Below are 18,721 nucleotides of genomic sequence, written 5' to 3'. Positions count from 1 at the left end.
TTCTCATTTTGTTTACAAATTTCTGGATATACTACTTTTTAAATTAAATTAAATAATTTTAATCTCCAGGTAGAGCTTGCATGTTTTATCGTTGTCCATTAAATTATCTAGCAGTTACCAGTGGGCAGGTTTTACTGTGTTGAGGCAAATGTGTTCAGGCTTTTCAATGTACCAGTCAATGTTTTCTGTTGCTTGTTCCAGCTGCTGTGCACCCTGTGGGTGACTGCAGGCACCTGAAGGGCTCCACTGCTGGGGTGCAGCTGCTGACTGGTGTTGGGGTGCAGCACGATGGATTCTCATTGCAGGGGGTGTGATCAGTCAGGGACAGCAGGGAGGTGCTGTGTGTCTCAGGAGCCGGTGTGGGGATTCACCAGAGGTCACTTCTGGCTCACTAATGAACCACTCTCTTATCTTAGCAGCAGGTGATGGTGGAATGCTGGTAGTGCAGTATTTCATGGTGATACAAAGCAGCGCTCACTTTGGAACAGGATGAAATTCAAGCCTGGTAGCTTGTCATCATCCTGAGAAAATCTGACAAAGCAGGAGAGTTCATTTCAATGTCATAAATGTCCATAATCCCAGTGAGTGGTTGTGCCTAAGGTCCTTTGCAGCAAATGGACAGTTTCACTGTTCTGCTTTTTTCATCCTTTAGTATCCTTGCTGGTTTTTCAGATGGGTAAGACTTGTGCTGAGTTTCAGAGCAAAGTCTCTACCTTAGTGAGATGTGGCTTTGATTTCATGTGTGTTTAGTTTTTCTTGAGGGCATCCCCAGTCTTGTGGAGTGTGTTTGGAACAAGGAAGAAACAAGCAAGTATGATGCTTTCTGTGCCACCTAGTGAATGAATGACACTCACAAATGCAAATAGAATTGTTTGGGAACTTGAGAACTATCTTTGATACAACTTTTGCTTTTTCCCTGGCTACTTGTTGTACAACTTTGATAAAAATAAGATGCCAAGTGTGTTAGAACTCAAGAGGAGGTGGAGGATAGTAGAGTGCAAATGACACTGCAGCTCACTAACACACTCCCAGCAGCAAGTTCACTCAGGACATCCACTGGTTCTGCTTAGGCCATGGGATGGTTCATTATTCTCCATATTACCTGTGAAATTGCCACCACCAAGCAGGTTATTGAATCTACTACAGACTTGTGGGTTTTGATCCCTTCAGTTGGCCTTAATATGTAGATCTCTTCTTTTTTTGCATGCAGAATGCAGCATCATAAAGAGTATCTGGTTCTCATTATAATTCTAAAGAGAGAGTCAGATTTCATAACTATTCTGCAAAGGCCAGAGCCTACTTCCCTTAATCATCTGAAAAATAGCATTTTGCTTCATGGCCAGGCCCAGACTGATTTAAAACTTGAGAAGTAAATTACTACTCAATAATCCAGTTGTATAAAAGTAAATGCAGAATGTTGTTACACTGGTTCATTATGTTGAAAGCATAGTGCATTATAATTTTTAATGGAATGTAAGTGTAATATATTCTAAATGCCTTCTTTAACACTTTGGAGACAACTGGATCTGTGGTCTCACCAACTGAGGGATTCCCACTGTCCACAGAATTTTGTTAGTACCTAAATGTAAAATTTTAAGATTTCATTAATAGCAGGACCCTCAGCTATTCCAGTTACACAGTTTGAATGAGCAGGATTTCAGGTGAGGAGGAGAAAACCTTCCCTGGGTCACTAACCCATTTTTTGTCCTTTCATGTTAATTGGCTGCTCATTTCTGGGAACACAGATTGTGCTGCTTCTCCTTTACCTCATCCAATGTCAAATCCCCAAAGAAGCCCTGCCAGCGCAGAAGGGAGGGAGCCATATGGGGCAGGTTGCAATTGTTCCTTCAGGTCTGGATTTATTCCACTGTGAACAGATGGACAATGGCTGACATCCACTCATGGTTCTTGATAGGTTGCTTCTGCTGTTCATCTCTGTCTTCTTTTTCTCTTCGGCCACAACACAGACCATCCTGGAGATGGTCTGGTAACTCCCCCTAACTAGATGGAAAATAATATGTCTTGTTTCACGACAACAAGAAAATGCAGAGGATTTAATTTGACCCTGGGTTCTTATGATTTTAGCACTTGTATGAAGAGGGTGAGAACAAGAAGAATATCCCTTAGTCACTTAATACAGATAACATCAGAAGAGAGAGGTTTTTTTGTGTTCAGTGGCTTGAAGGGAATTTATTCTTCCATTCATTCAGCTCACTATAAGCTTCTTCACTTTGTATTTCCAGCATAGACCTAGTAGAGCTGTTCCAGTCTGAGAAAGGAGCAATGCACATTTGGCGTTTCAAAAATGACTTGGAGTGTTTGACACAGCTGAACTTCTTGTTCATTAAGTGGAACTTTAATCTACTACTTTCATCCTTCACCTTCTTTCTAACAGTAGATGAAGGTCCTCTATTTTATTTCATGCTTGCAATGACTGCAATTTCTTAAAGATTAGGTGGTTCTCTTTAGTCAATTTTTTTTTCCCATTTTCCCCTCAAAACCTGTAGATTTTTCTCCAAAATGACTTTTCACATGAACCAGAAAGCATTAACTTCCTGCAGTGGGAAGTTGCACACAGGGGAAGTTATAACTAAAAAAAAAAAGAAGCTGTAATTGAAATACGCAATTGCAAAATCAAAGGAAGCTGATCTCTCTGTGTGTTATATAAACAAATGCTCCTCAGGATCTAAGTGAAAGAATTAAGGAAATATTTAAATCCAAACAAAGTTTTCTTTCCAGGTTTTAAATAAATTGAATCGACTTAGTTTGATTATACATTTAAACAATCTATTTTAGGATAAAGGTTAAGTGTTGGGCCCTCTTTATCCAACCATTCTTTTCTTCTGACATAAATCTCTCCTAGGATCTTATAATAGCATCTGCAAGATTTACTGTTGACAGAAGTTAAGATATTCCATTGAAACATAATCTTGCATTTTGATTAAAAATGCATAACGGTTTTAAATTTATGGCTTTAAAAACTGTTACAATGAATGACGTCTGTTTGATAACAAAGCAAAATCATGCATGAAAGCACCAGCACGCGTGGCTGTGACAAACCAAAGAAAATCTGGAAGCACACAATAGCAGTATCTTTGTGTAAGAAAATTGTCAAAGCTCACTCTACACTTCAGAAAACATTCAACATGTATCTTAGGGGTAAAACAGCAAAACTTCCTCTTTTGCTATCTTCAAAGTCCCATCTGCTAAAGATAGTGAGCCCTAATGCCCTGAATTTGTGACAGCCCAAGGTCATGCCCTTATGGTTGCCCATTCTGAGGGGAATAAAACTTGCACTTAAATTATACATGTGGCTGTTAACAGATACACTTAAAACAATGTATTTGCTGTGCAGCACATGTGCTCCTCCAGCTGACTCGTGAGGAGCCAAGGAACAGTTTGGGGGTTTGAAAAATGCCATAATTCTTAGTGCAGGGCACAGAAGACACTCAGCTGTGTTACACTGCTAGTGAAAGAAGAGATTGCAGTACGAGGATGGGGATTGTTAGGCTTTGTGAAAGATGCATTGTAGCCCTGTGAGCCATGGTGTAAAAGTTGTGAGGATGACTGAGTGTGAGGTGATCCAGAGGCGAGCTGCTGGAGAAAGCAGGCAGCAAAATGGACGAGGCTTGGCTGGAGTCAGCTCTTCTGCTCCTGGATTTCCTCATGTCCAATCCAGAACTAGGCCACTGACAGCCATGCAAGGGAGGGGGGCTGAATTTGGGGCAAAATGAGCTGCATTTTCTGAAGCAGAAAGAGCAGTGCATTGTGTTCTGAAGGGAAACTTCAATTTTGCTTGAGTTATTTCCTGTTCTTTTCCATCCTGGGAGTCTGCATAGTTCATTCTGTGGAGCAGGTGCCTTGTGGCAGCTGTGGAGCAGCGTGCCGAGACCTTTTGGCTGGGGACACGGGGTCAGACAACCCCTTCCCTTCAGCAGGTGCAGCTGGGCTTGCTGCTGCTGCTCCAGTCAGCATCGGCTGAGGATGCAGCCCAGGATGTTTTCCCAGGAAGCATGAACCAGTGATGGGCGTGCCAGGAGGAGCCCGCGTCCCGTGGTACCTACAGTGTGTGTATTTGTTAGGTCTGTGTACAATCAGAAGAGGAAAAAGAGCAAGCATATGAATCCCTTCACGAAGCAGCGTAGAGAATACCAAACTGCAGTATTAATAACCTCCTGTTATTGAATCCTCCATCTGTTCATCATGCCAACTTATCCTCACTTAGAGCACTCCCCTTGTCATAATATTTTGCGCCACACTCCCCTCCCTCCCCGAAGCAGCAGTTCCAGTTTAGATCTAAACATTTGCCCAGTCATGTAACCCCACCGAGGACATGGTCTCAGTGCCTGTTTATGTCTCTCTGTTAAAAAATGCAGCTGAATTCTTAATTTCACTTTTGATTTTTTCCTTTTTCTCTGGTAATTTCTTTTTTTTCTGGAGATTTTCATATCCATATTGGTATTCACAGATATTTCTCTTGTGGTTTAAGCGTGTTTGACCCCCTAATGTTCATTCCTGATACTTTGCCACATGGCAACTGAAGCAGTGAGGGAGAAAAAAATAATTATTTTCTCCTTAGAGCTTTGATATGTATGTGTTTTTATATTTTGCTAACATTTATAAATGGCAATAAAGTGGTTAGCCACTTTAAAGTGATTAAACCCAAATTTATTTATACAAACCCCACATGAGGCGCTTGGCTAGATGCTGCCCTAGTGATGCACAGTGAGAATTTAGGGAAGCTGTTCTTTGAGGGATGTCTGAGACGTCTGTGCTGAGCCACAAAAGGCTTTCCCAGGAATACAGGAGGAAAATGAAGATAAATCAGAGGCTGCATAAACTTGTCCTGGGAGCTACCTTCCAATCCCGGTGGATAATCCCATGAAAGGGACACGCTACCTGGGAAATGATGGGGGAAAACAAGTTTTTAGGGAGCTGGAGCCAAGCTGCTGAAGGCTGCCTGTTATGCTAAAATCCTTGAGTTGTGCCCTGAGCGGATTCCTGAAATCCACACAACTCAGAGGCTGAAACCACCCTTCATAACCTCTGGGTTCAAATATTCCCCTCATAGGTAAACCAATCCCAAAAAAACCCGGGGAAAAATCTACAGCCCTGTCCGTTCTCCCAGTGAATTTCTCTTGTTTGCTACCCAGGAGTGTCTGTCTTTATCCGAGCGGGTCCGGGTCCCTGAGGGATGCCGGGGCCGGTTGCTGACAGGAAACGATCGTTTTATTTCTGGAAAAACCCAGAGAAGGGATGTTCGCTGCCGGGCTGGGCTGGGCTGTGGGTGGGGACGGACGAGCGAACGGCCGCAGCTCCGCTTCCCGCCCGCGGCTGGCAAGGAGGAAGGGGCAGCTGTGGCAGTAGAGCGAAAGTTTCTGGGAGGGCTGGAGCGGAGCTCCGGGCGCTCTGGAAAAAAAAAGCCTCGGGGCAGGAGGCGGCGGGGCCATGGCGGCCGCCGCTCCCTCACCGCGCCCGGGCGGGGCCGCCGTCAGCCGACCCAGCGGCCGCGGGGCCGCCGCCGCCACTTTGGTTCGCGTCGGCCGCCGCCGCCGCTGCTGGGGCGGGGAGGGCATGGCGGGCGCGGGGTGACCCCAAGGGACCGGGGCCACGTGGGCGCGATGGGAGCGTTCCCGTGGGGAAGAAATGGGCCTTGGATTCTTCGGCTTCGGGCAATTCGCTGCTCTTAGAATTTCTTAGAATATCTTTCTCTTAGAATTTTCACCGCTCGCGGCGGTGCCGACCCCGCGGAGACCGCGGGGTTAGTTCTGGGGCACTTCAGGGCGGATCGTGGGTGCTGCAGGAGGCACTGACCCTCACCGAGAGCAAAATTACAGCGCTATGACTTGATTTGTTTTCATTCCTGTTAGTTCATGAGAGAAAAGCCTTAGCCAGATCACAAATACAGCGAAACACCAGCAGTGCTGGTGTTTGTGATGGCAGGAACGGGCAGAAAGTGATGGGCAGAAGTTCCACCTGAACGTGCGGGGAACTTCTTTGCTTTCAGTGACTGCACACGGAATACATTGTCCGGAGAGGGTGTGGAGTCTCCTTCCCTGGAGATCTTCCAGACCCGTCTGGACGCAATCCTGAGCCGGGCGCTCTGGGAAAACCTTGTTCGAGCGGGGAGGTTGGACCCGATGAGCCGCTGTGGTCTCTTACAAAATGACCCATTCCGTGACTCTGCGAACGCAGCCGGCGTTAACTTTGCCGAAGTTTGAACAGAACAAAACAAAGCAGAGCAAAGCACTGGCGACATCGCGTCCCAGGGCAGGTCCCGGTTTCGCTGCGCGCGGCCGAGCCAGGCTCGCCCGCCCCGCTGTCTCGTTCGTCTCGGCGCCCGCCTAGAACCAGGAGATCGAGCCTGGGGGGCGCGGCGGCGGCGGCGGCGGCCGCTCCCCCCCACGCCCCCCCTCCGCCCCACCCCGCCCCTCCCTTCCTCCCGCGGGGGCGGGCGGGCGCGCGTGCGCGCGGCGGCGGCGGGGACGCGCCCGGCGGCGGGGGCGCGCACCGAGGCGCCGCTCAGTTCGGGGGCGCCCACGGAGCGGCCGCCATATGCCGCGGCTGCCGCGGCGGCTCCGAGCGGCGCTGCCCCCCGGCATCCTCCTCGTCCTCAGCGTCCTCCTCCTCCCCGCGGCGGGCGCGGACGGAGCGCGGCGCCTCCATGGGAAGCTCGCACCTCCTGAACAAGGGCTTGCCTCTAGGTAACCATCCGGCCTGCTCGCCGCGGTGCGGGGCGGGCGGGGAGCGGGGCGGAGGGGGGGACACACGCGAGCGGCCGCCGCCGCCACCGCCGCGCTTTGTGTGCCCGTCACCGCCGCTCCGGGCCCCGCCGCGGGCTGCCGGGCTGCCGGGCGGCCGCAGCGCCGGCGCAACTTTGCCCGGTGGCTGCTTTTTGAGCTTGGGTGAAAACATAAAGGGAAATAAAAACGAGACGCGGAGGGGCGGGGGTGCGAGTCGTCCCGAAGTACCGAACTGAAAGGGCGCTGAAGCTGCGCCCCGGAGGGCTCTGGGGTGCTGGGTCCGCCAGGGCACCTTTGGGATGTTGGGTCCATCAGGGCACCTTTGGGGTGTTGGGTCCGCCAGGGGAGATTTGGGGTGCTGGGTCCACCAGGGCACCTTTGGGGTGTTGGGTCCGCCAGCGGAGATTTGCGGTGTTGGAAGATTTGGGGTGTTGGGTCCACCAGCGGAGCTTTGGGGTGTTCAGTTCCCCGCGGGAGCTCTGGGGTGTTGGGTTCCCCAGCGGAGCTTTGGGGTGTTCGGCTCCCCAGTGGAGCTCTGGGGTGTTGGGTTCCCCTGTCTGTCGCTCGTGGGGTGAGCGGTGCCGGCTCCGAGCTGCGGGAAAGCTGGGCCGGTGTTTGGATAAACAGGAAGTTTAAAAGCGGCGTTTTTATTGCTGTAAAAAAGTGCTTGAGGCCTGCCTGGTGGGATGGTTTTGGCAGAGCTGCGGACGGGTTGTGTGTCAGGGGTAAGGCTCTTCACCCTAAATCTCAATTTCTCTGTTTCTTCCTTTCCCTTACTTTTATTTTTTTTTTAAGCGTGCGTTTATGGTGTTGTTTTTAAGGTAACATGAATAATATGCACAGGGTGATGCCTCCAGAATTGCCGGGCATAAATTGTCATGTTAATCTGAAGGTGATTTTCTTTTTCTTGCCCCCAGACATAAGGAGACAGAATGTCGATTCTGTTTATAAACATTATCATTTTGTAAGCAAATGTTACCAAAAGAAGGCTACAAAGCATAGAATCAGCCTGTTTACAGTGTAGATATGAGTCAGACTGCTATGCTGCTTTGTTTTCCTCTAAAAATTAATTTCAAAAGTCAGGATTTAAGTCATAGAACCGAGCTGGACAGAATAATGGTAGAGAATGTTGTTAGCAGTGCTGGTTTTTAAAATTTTACCTGTTGTAAGTTAAATTGAACAATTTCACAGTCTTTTAGTACAAATTCACGTATTTCAGTAAGTGTTGTCCTTATGAGGAAGACTGTTTGCTTTTAGGCCACGTTAGAGCAGCTAAAGATAATCATCCCTTTAGCCTCATTGAGAATAATGAGGCCTAATAAACTGAAGTGAGTGTGTACTTTCTTTTCCAGTAAATTAAAATTAACTGTCATATTTGTGATGTGTGTACGTGTTTCAAGAGCTTTGCACTGATTCCTCCTCCAGGGTCTTAAAACATGTAAATATTCTTACTTAGTATTCGAGCCCCTTGGCAAATAGCCTGATGCCCTTATTAAAATATTTTAAATCTCATTATTCTGTCCCACTAGGACAGGAGCAAGGAAATACTAAGAAAAATAAAACATTCTTTAATAATTTTATATTGAGATTGCATTAAATAATACTTTGAAAATCTGTTTCTTTTAAAATAAAGAAGGGTTAAAAAGCTGAGTATAAATTAGACTGCCAGCAGAAAGATAATTGTCCAGTGCATCTCTTTGTTCTGTGCTCTTATCTGTTTTATCTATTTTTAGCTGTGTGCTGGTGAAGCAGGCATGTAAAATTAGCAGCCCAAACTGCTAACTTTAGTGCCTTTTGTAATGTTGCTCTTTATTGACCCCCAAAGGCAGCAAGATTTCAATATTGGAATTCCTTAATGTTTGACAGATAGCATCCTCTTCAGTTTATTATTATGTCAGCCATCCCCAGAGTGAGGTAGTGACAGAATATTTTGCCCATTGGCAATTCATCGGAGTATTTCAAACCACAAGGAAACAAACAACCCTCTCTCTGCCCCCCACCTGCCTCTCTTCTAGCCTGCACAAGAAATGGGTGTTTATGAGGTGGCTGCAGTTGATAAACAGATGAGAGAAAGTGGGGCAGTTAAGTTGTTCCCTCGTTTTTGTCATGGTTTATATAGAATAGTACTTGGGACATGAATTTAGCTTCTCTGTGTTTGTTTGATGGCATTGAGGGGGTAAATTGATGCAGAGTCAGGGGTGTGTTCTCTGTCACACCCCCCCATTCCCCCCAAAATAACAGAGATTTTGTATTTCTCCATCGGGGAATGTGTTATTTCTTACTGAACTGGCAAATTAAATAGAAATAATCCCGAGATATGCTGTAGTCATGCTCAGTAGAGGAGTTTAGTCAATGAAGCTGCTATTCTGAAATGAAACTCCTCCCGTCACCTTTGTGAATTTTGCATTACAGTGTTGTCATCCGTAGTTACGGAGTAGCTGGAGCATGCAGCTCTGAGCACACAGTACACTACGTGTAGAAATGTAAATATTGTATATGCTGTGATACTCTGTCATCCTGTGGAGTTCTGGTAGCATGATAAAACAAATTACAGGTGCCCTTATGCTTGTCAGTTTGGTTACCTCTTGCCTTGTCCTTCTGCATCATAAAGATAAAATAGTGTCTGCCCTTTGTTAGAAATGTGTGATCCTTCGATTTATTAATCTCTCAGTTTCTGAGAGCCATTGTTTTGTTTGCAGTGCAAACAGAGTGGGTTGCAGCTCTTAGCCACAGTGTGATCCCAGAGATTGGGACTGGGCTGCACACTGTGGAGTGCTATCATGCACACACAGCAGTGCACTTGCCAGCCTTTTGAAACATAAAGTCAATCCCTCGTTATTAAATAGGAACATCTACTGCAGATCACTGGCTAGGCTGGGCCATCCCTTTTGGGGAGAAAACTGACATTCTCCCAGAGTATTTTACTGTATATACTGTAAATATGATAAAAAAAGTAAAAAAGCCTATTTTCCTAGAAAGCAGCTTGAACAGCAGTGAGTGTGTACAAAGGCATAGATTTTAATGTGTTTGTAGCAAAGATGCTGAAAAGCAACATGATCCTTAATTCTCTTATCTGAAATACAGTATGTAACATAAGAGAATTAAAATTTGAAACGGTGCTGATGTTTTGGACTAAAAGTTCTTGTTGCCATTTTGTTTTGACTTATGTACCGCACATTTGTAATGACTGTATTTCTTGCAGCTTATCTGGAGCCCTGGGCTGCTGGTGTGTGAGACCTGCCTTTAAGAGCAGCAGTCAGGCTTTTGCCTCCCAAGGCAGCTGGGAGCATTGGTGAGGTGATGCCCCAGCGTGTGTCAAGCTCTCGCATCCCAGAGCAGCTGGCAGTGCAGCAGCCTCCTCTGAGGCTCCCTCGCCTCCTGCCCCCATCATTATTTATTTAGTGTGAGAGTAGGGATGAAGTTACACTTTTAATACGTGTCCTAAAATTTAAGGTGAGGATAAAAGCTGTAGTACAGAGCCCTTTAGCCTTAGTTCCTCAGCTGCACGTGCTTTCTCACTCCCAGACAGAGAAGCAATGGATTTACAGCTCAGGAAAACAAATTCCCAGCTGTAGTTTTGGGTCTCTTTCTCCCCTATTGCCTCAAGAGCAAAGATGATGATTCATTTTAGTCTGTGAATTGATCAGGAGGAAAACATGCGTTGCAGATAAATCTCAAATTAACATTTCCTGCTGAAATGTAACCCTTTGCTCCCTCACCAGTGTTCCTCTGGGAGAGCTGGAGAAACTCAGCAGCGCTTCCAGTTTTGGTTTAGGGTCTCTGAGCTGTGATCAGGACAGGATCTTTGCCAGTCCAGGTTAGGAGCTGTGATCAGGACAGGATCTTTGCCAGTTTAGGTTAGGAGCTGTGATCAGGACAGGATCTTTGCCAGTCCAGGTTAGGAGCTGTGACTGGGACAGGATCTTTGCCAGTCCAGGTTAGGAGCTGTGACTGGGACAGGATCTTTGCCAGTCCAGGTTAGGAGCTGTGATTGGGACAGGATCTTTGCCAGTCCGGGTTAGGAGCTGTGATTGGGACAGGATCTTTGCCAGTCCAGGTTAGGAGCTGTGATCAGGACAGGATCTTTGCCAGTTTAGGTTAGGAGCTGTGATCGGGACAGGATCTTTGCCAGTCCAGGTCAGGAGCTGTGATTGGGACAGGATCTTTGCCAGTTTAGGTTAGGAGCTGTGATCAGGACAGGATCTCTGCCAGTCCGGGTTAGGAGCTGTGATCAGGACAGGATCTTTGCTAGTCCAGGTTAGGAGCTGTGATCAGGACAGGATCTTTGCCAGTTTAGGTTAGGAGCTGTGACTGGGACAGGATCTTTGCTAGTCCAGGTTAGGAGCTGTGACTGGGACAGGATCTTTGCCAGTTTAGGTTAGGAGCTGTGACTGGGACAGGATCTTTGCCAGCCCAGGTTAGGAGCTGTGATCAGGACAGGATCTTTGCCAGTTTAGGTTAGGAGCTGTGATCAGGACAGGATCTCTGCCAGTCCAGGTTAGGAGCTGTGACTGGGACAGGATCTTTGCCAGTCCGGGTTAGGAGCTGTGACTGGGACAGGATCTTTGCCAGCCCAGGTTAGGAGCTGTGATCAGGACAGGATCTTTGCCAGTTTAGGTTAGGAGCTGTGATCAGGACAGGATCTTTGCTAGTCCAGGTTAGGAGCTGTGACTGGGACAGGATCTTTGCCAGTGCACAGCAATCCTCAGCCCATCTCCCCAAATGATTAATGTGGTCAGGGGAAATGGAGTAAGAATCCAAATCCTTCATGACACAAAAAAGGTGCTGAGAGTCCCCAGATTAGACTTGGTTTTGGTGCCTTTGGTGTTCACCTTTGGTTTGGTGGTTGAAGTGGGCAGAAAGTTCAGATTGTTTTTGAACGTGACCCAAGAGTCTCTGGTTCCTGGAGGAACAGGAGACAGTCCCTGGGCTCCTCTGATTTGTGCCACCCAGTAGCTGCAGTCTGTGGTGTGTCAGGATGGGAGGATCTGATCTGGATTCCCCAGCCCTACCCTCAGGCTCTGCCTGCTGCAAACAGCCCAGGGGTGCCTGCCTGCCTTAACCTGGGTCTTTGCCCTATGGATGCTCCAGCAGTAATGAAATAATAATTAAAAAAAAATAAATCACAAGGTAAAATTAAATGCCAAATAAAAAAAAAAATTGCTCAAAAAAACCTTTCCTGAAAAACATCTGTGCCTTAGATGAATAGGTTAATTGTTTTTTGATGTGCGACAAAAAAGTGTTTATGTTTGCTATAGCAGAATGAGAAATTAATTTTTGAGGAAGATTATCAATTAGCTTGTTCTCTCTTCTGGAATATTTTTGTCACTTCATTTCAAACATATCATGTTTCCTATATTATTATTCTATTTACTAATTATCCAGTTTGTTTCTAATCAGCATAATTGAAAATTGACATTATTTGATTTTTTTATTTTTTTTCTTTGAATTAAGTGTAGCTAATACAATAGCATGTTTCGTGCTGGTATTTATTTTGGATGACTTTTGCTTATCCTTGCATTTTCATCTCTTTTTTTATACCTGCATTTTTCAAGGGGCTTTTAGAGGAACTTCTTTGCAGTAAACCTTCCAGGGTAGTCAGCCAGAAGGGATCCTCTGCAGAAAAAGCTGGCCCTGGGGACTGGGGACAATTGTTCAGCTAATTCTCTAATTCTGAAGTTGAGGTATTAATAGAAAGCTTTCATTTCTGTTGCATATGAATCCTTTGTTGTTTCACTATTAAAGCAGGAGGCAATGTGATTATATAATTTTGCTTTACGTGAGGTATTTCAAGGCATATTTTAATAGTTCTATTTACAGGTCAGTGGATGTCCCTTATCGTGCCTACACCACCCTTGAGCGAGTTGTGTCACCAGCAGCAAAGTTACATAAGTCTGCAGTGCAAGTTGTTCACGCTTTCTGCCTGTGTGCCAGAGCTCCCCACGTTACCCCTCCTCTCCTTTTGCTCTATTTAGGGGAGCTCTGATGCCAACTCACAATGAAAAAAAAAGGAAGGAAGCAGGGAAACATTTCTTACTTGACTTGAGTCACAGTTCCAGATTGCTGTGAGCAGTCCAGCTCTGTATTGTTGGATGTGCTCTAATGGTCTTCCTGAACAGCACCAGTGTTTTTAGACAGATTCCATCTTCTGCTGCGGGACACAGGCACACCCTGTGATGAGAGGGATGGGAGTTTGTCCTGGCAGGATGTGCTGAAAGCTTTAATAGCAGTGAATTCTCACACTGCCGTGCAGAACATGACAAGGGCACAACTTCTGCTGCCTTTCAGAGCAGGCGTTGCTTTGGCACCTTCTGTGCTTGGCTCACGTGTGACCTCCTGAGACAAGGAGTGTGTGCAGTGGGGGAACCTCAGTGGGCAGCCCAGGGTTGTGCACATTGACCTGAATGTGTCTGGGCTCGTGCAGAAGGGACTAGGCCTCACCCAGGGCTCGTTGGGCAGTCAGGGCAGGGTCTAACCACAGCAGATAGTGATTTAGGAAAGCTGAGCTCCTGGGGCAGCAGAGGAGAGCTGTCCTGCTTTCAGTTTTGCCTCTGGAAGCTGGGCTCGCTGCTGTTGTGCTGCCATGTGGCAGATGGTTCTTCTCTCCCACCCTCCAAACATGATCAATAGGAAAATGAGCCCGTGGCTGCCATGTGGAATGGCAAGTGGGAGTCTCTGAGGCTGTCCCTGCTGCATTCCCACCAGGCTGGGTTCTGTCCCTGCTGCAGTCCCACCAGGCTGTGTTCTGTCCCTGCTGCAGTCCCACCAGGCTGGGTTCTGTCCCTGCTGCATTCCCCCCAGGCTGGGTTCTGTCCCTGCTGCAGTCCCACCAGGCTGGGTTCTGTCCCTGCTGCAGTCCCCCCAGGCTGTGTTCCTGTCCCTGCTGCATTCCCACCAGGCTGGGTTCTGTCCCTGGTGCATTCCCACCAGGCTGTGTTCCTGTCCCTGCTGCATTCCCACCAGGCTGGGTTCTGTCCCTGGTGCATTCCCACCAGGCTGGGTTCTGTCCCTGCTGCAGTCCCACCAGGCTGGGTTCTGTCCCTGCTGCATTCCCACCAGGCTGTGTTCCTGTCCCTGCTGCATTCCCACCAGGCTGGGTTCTGTCCCTGCTGCATTCCCCCCAGGCTGGGTTCTGTTCCTGCTGCAGTCCCACCAGGCTGTGTTCTGTCCCTGCTGCAGTCCCCCCAGGCTGGGTTCTGTTCCTGCTGCATTCCCACCAGGCTGTGTTCCTGTCCCTGCTGCATTCCCCCCAGGCTGGGTTCTGTCCCTGCTGCAGTCCCACCAGGCTGTGTTCCTGTCCCTGCTGCATTCCCACCAGGCTGGGTTCTGTCCCTGCTGCATTCCCACCAGGCTGGGTTCTGTCCTCTGGCACTCCTCTGCCCACCCTGTGCCTGGCCAGGCAGGGGAATGGCCAGGGGGCTGTCCTGCAGCGTGCTCAGACAATGCCCTGGCCAGGCAGGGCTCAGAAAAGAGCCAGGAGAGAAGCAGCACTGCAGGGGATTTTCATCATCTGCTGCTACACATAGATCTTTTCACTCTGCAGAATGTCATCATAGCACTTGGGTGAGTCAGGAGTTGGGAGAATGAGCCAGAAAGGAGCTGTACCAGGATGTGTGTGCTCTCCAGTTGGATTGGGCTGATGTGCAGGAGGCTTTGTAGGAAGAGAGAACTGCCCCAGGCAGCTCTTAGTCAGACTTAGAGTCAGCAAGAGGTGCTGCTGGGGGCTGACAGATGGTGATGACTGTGCCATTGATGCAGATCCCCGTGCCTTTAATTTGTAATTGCGAAGTTTCCATCGACTTCTGTGGTATTTTTACCTGAATATGGATTCTCAGAATTAACCTTCTATTTTAAGCCAAACAGTCCAAAATTGACGTTGCTTTTTGCATATTTGCAGCACTCTCAATCCTGCAAGGAAAAATGTATGGCTTAGCAGAAACAGTGGTGTGGAGCAGTTCATCAGAATTCCCAGATGAGTCAAATTTCATTAGATGGTTGCAGCCAGTTTGTCTCTTGCTGAGTGCATCGGTTCAGTCTGTGCAGAGTCATGCAGGACAAAAGTGTTTAGCAGAGATAACCACAAGCCAGTCTCCAAACTCTTAAACTGGTGCTTAAATATTTTTTCACTTTAATGTGTTGTACCAGATATGTTAAACTGTTTATTTTCAACCGGGTAATGAGCGTTTTCGCATTTGTGGTCTACCAACCATCTTAATGTGTGTCTGGTGCTTCAGTGAGCAGCATTAATGTGTATCACAGCCTTTCTCATGTCGTTGATTTTCCCATTCATATAATCAGGGTTCCTGAGAAGTGATCTTGAGTAATTCAGTATTCTGTGTGTGTTCCCATGCTGACTGGAACTGGGCAGCTAATTCCATTTTAACACATTATTTTTTGACTAAGAAGGTCATTAAGGTGCTGATCAAAGCCAGTGCAGCATGTTAGGTTTTATTTTGTGTCCCCACCAAATTCTCTCCTGCATACTTTGTCTGCTTACTGTGTCTGCATACTGTCTGTGCTGGTTGTTTTTTCTCAGCCTGTCCTGTGCCAGGATTATTGTCTTTCATTTCTGCTACCAGCAGAAGGTCTTGTTCATTTTGGTTGGCTTGTGTTAGCTTTCAGGATCCTTTAAGATAAAAAGTATGCAATATCAATTTTTAATACCTCCATAAACTAGTTACTTGCGCCTAAAGCACTTACTACCTTCACTCTCAATCAAGATTTGCAGTGAATACTGCAGTATCTTTATCCCATGAATTCTGTCAAATTTTCATTATTTTTTTCAGCTCCTGTGAGACTCTCCAAGCTGATTTGAATTGTGTTGAATTTGCAGAGTTCTCAGTGTGGAACCTTCTCTGTTACCCTCAAACTGAAGTGGCTTCCTTCATGTGCCCTGCCTGAGATGTGTGGTCAGCAGTTCAGCCACCACAGCGCTGCTCCTTTGTGAACTTTATGCTCAGCACCACCAGGCAGCACATTTTTATTTTGCAGTTTTATGAACAGAAGCAGCGTCTAAAACGACCTTTTATCTGTGTAGAGCTCAATGTATTTTGGCCACGCCAGTGTAGATAAAAAGAATGTCTTGCATTTTTGAAAAGCTTGTGGGAGGAGGCCCACAATAGAGGCTCCATTGTGCTGTCAGTACTGAGCGTACAGGAAATCACAAATTAGCTATGACTGAGAGTATTGCAGGGGAGTTTGCAGTTTACTTAATTCCTATAGTATTGTATGGTTTTGAAAGGTTTCACAATACATTGCCTTTTGGGTCTGCTTATGTGTGTTGTTTGTATTTGGCAGACTTGTGTTCAAGGCTTTGTCTTACCATGTCTTTGTTTCATGTGTTTTGAATCCAGATGATTTTCCTTCTTACTGTAAATAGAGAGGTGTGCAAATATTCTTGGCATTTGTCTTGTGACCACCCTGCAGCCATCTAAAATTTAAAACCAGCATTGTGTATTCAGCAGTGAGAACCATCTCCTTAGAGAAAGAAACAGGAAAGGTTTTTAGTAGGAATTAGGAGAACAGCAAGCTGCAGGCACAACTTTTCCTGTCTTAACAGATTTGGATCCTGCAGGACATGGTATTATTCAGCTGCTGGTTGGTACTGATGGGAGCTGGAGTGGGCTCACAAATGGACAGGATTCTGGCTGCATCCTGAGTTATTGCAGGATAACACTTCTACCAAAGTGCTGTTCCAGGATTGGTTTGTTTCCTTACTTGCAGTTGAGGAACGAGTTCTGCCACTCAGTTGAAAGACTCAGGATTATGGGAACTCTCCAAAATCATGAGTCTTATTTTCTTAGTCCTCTGAATTAAGAAAGTACAAAAGAGTGTCTTGCATGGAGCCAGTAATTGAGAACTTGAAGTACTGGGAATATTGCAGTTTTGCATTGATTTTCATAACTTTGCTACCATCTTCCATCTGAACTGTTTTTTAAGTCTGTTAAATTCTGTTAGTGATTTTTCTGAGCTTTGTGGCTTTGTTTAAAAAAATACATTAAAAAATATGTTAACAAATACAGAAATAGAAACTATTATCTTACACTCACAGTCAGAGAAAAAAAAACTCCCAAGAAATTGAAAATTCAGTTTGGGGTTTTTTGCTGTCCTGGGGATATTCTCTCATAGAAATGATGAATATTCTGAAGTATTTGCACAATTCCAGCAGCTATTGAAGTGCCCTAAAGATTTATTGGCGGAAGGGAATTTTTATTTTTTTCTGCAGGAAAAAATGATGTCAAAATCATCTACTTCTCTCTCAGATTTTCAAAGAGAATGAATCAAAATTAGTTTTCATTTTAGAAGACTAATTCTAAAAAGAATACTAAACAGTGGTTGTTTTTATAAATAGTAAATAACCTCACCTGTTACATCTGAGATGTGTTTGATCACAGGAGTGCATAGTGAAAGGAGTGAATAAGCCATATAATACCTGGGAAACAGCTTGCATTTACTTAAGTATGATTTTAAATTGAGTTAGTTAAGGCAGTGCAAGCCTGTTTGAACTCTTTTTTAAGTAAGTAAAGTGGGACTGAGTGTACTAAGCTTATTTCACATTTGCATTAAGATATTTAGGAATCAGGAAAACCAAATTACTTTGTACTTTGCAATGACATTGTTAGACATGTGTGTTCTAGTTTTGAAGCACACTTGAGCATAAATACAGCTGCTTTGTGTGGGATTTGTGCCTCTATAAAAGGCATCACTGAAGGACCTGTGTTAGGAATTTAATGTCCTACATGAGAACTGAATCACTTTCCTGAAGTTTTTGTTTGTTTGGGGTCGCGTTTGGTTGGATTTTGATTTTTGTTTGGTTCTTTTTTTTTTTGTTTGGTTTTTTTTGGTGGTTTGGTGGATTTTTTTTTTTTTTTTTTTTTTTTTTGTAGAAGAAGTTTCTGGTTACTAAAAATCTTAGTTGACTACTGAAGTCAAATGTAGGTACTGGCTTTTGGGGCAAATGTGGTCCAATTATTGCCAGGGGAATTGGAAGAGAAAGGGCAGCAGAGATGGCAGTGGTAGCAGATGTCCCAAGTTGCTGTGGAATGTTCCAGATGCTCATGGTGGTTCTGTCACGTTTGTGAGAAGCCTCAGAAGTGACCTGGCATAATTCACTTAATTTTTTGTGCCCCATCCCACTCTGCATCCTGTGCATGCAAATGATGAGCTTACCTGGGAAAGCACTCTGGGATCTGCTGGAAATGGCACCAATTTAGAATGGGATTCTTTAGTTAATGGTGCTCCTGCGGAGATGCTTGGTCAATCTTTTTGTGTTTTGTTTTACCACACAGAAATAGTGTAGGAGGCAGTGAGCTTTCATTTGTGAACTGGCTTAAGGTAAATGCACTTATTAAAAACACAACCTGTGGCTTGACTGAACACAATGCTGTGCAAAACATTCCACTGTGACTGAAGGGCTTGCTTTCTCCAAACTGAAAATGTAATTTCCACCATTAAAGCTCGTCCTCTTCAAACAGCAAAAACCCCTCCTGTAAATTTGAATGGAGAAGTTGTGTTTTGCCAATTAGCTTGACAGGACACACATGCAAATGAACCAGCAGAGTTCTGGTGAGTGAGGAGGCTGCAGCGCCATGCACTGGAGCATGGCGATGGTGTGTCAGCACTGAGTACCCTTGCTCCTGCTGGGATGCAAAGCAGAGACATGATGGGGAGCTATTTTTACTCACCAGTTGAACTTTGGAAGAGAAGAAGTAAGGGATAATTTCTTTCAGTTTGAGTTTGCACATTGTACGACTTATTAAAAACTTCAAGATGACTGTGAAGTAAAGACAGCTACTTGAAGTGCCAGATGGAAAAGAGCAAGAAAAATACCTTCTGTTTAAAACAGAAAGGGGATTTTTGCTCATTTTTTGTTGGGGTCTTGTCAAGTCCAGAGTTACTGTGCTTTGGTTCTCTCCAGTTCCATTTAATATTCTTATTGATGGGTGAGGGGATTGAGGGCACTCGACAGATGACACTGA

At 45.8% G+C, this 18,721-nt stretch overlaps 1 protein-coding gene across 7 annotated transcripts in view; it reads left to right on the top strand.

Annotated features, from left to right (window-relative positions):
• The window catches only part of CTBP1 (C-terminal binding protein 1), a 237,609-nt gene that overhangs the window by 163,044 nt on the left and 55,844 nt on the right, over nucleotides 1-18,721 (top strand). For 2 of the 7 annotated variants that reach the window (XM_063157943.1, XM_063157942.1), the window contains exon 1: nucleotides 6,546-6,704. The exons of 4 other annotated variants lie outside the window; for them this stretch is intronic. Coding sequence is in view for 1 of the 3 variants with exons in the window: in XM_063157941.1 (XP_063014011.1) it covers nucleotides 6,665-6,704 (40 nt within the window). In the remaining 2 variants the exon portion in view is untranslated. Of the gene's footprint in view, nucleotides 1-6,543; nucleotides 6,705-18,721 lie in introns of those variants that run through there. One more of the 7 variants, XM_063157941.1, reaches the window with a different exon arrangement.

Source organism: Melospiza melodia, chromosome 5 (assembly GCF_035770615.1).
Source record: "Melospiza melodia melodia isolate bMelMel2 chromosome 5, bMelMel2.pri, whole genome shotgun sequence".
In the NCBI taxonomy this organism is placed as follows: Eukaryota; Metazoa; Chordata; class Aves; order Passeriformes; family Passerellidae; genus Melospiza; species Melospiza melodia.
Note: the sequence above shows the minus strand (reverse complement) of the source record. Positions and strands in the feature narration are given on the sequence as shown.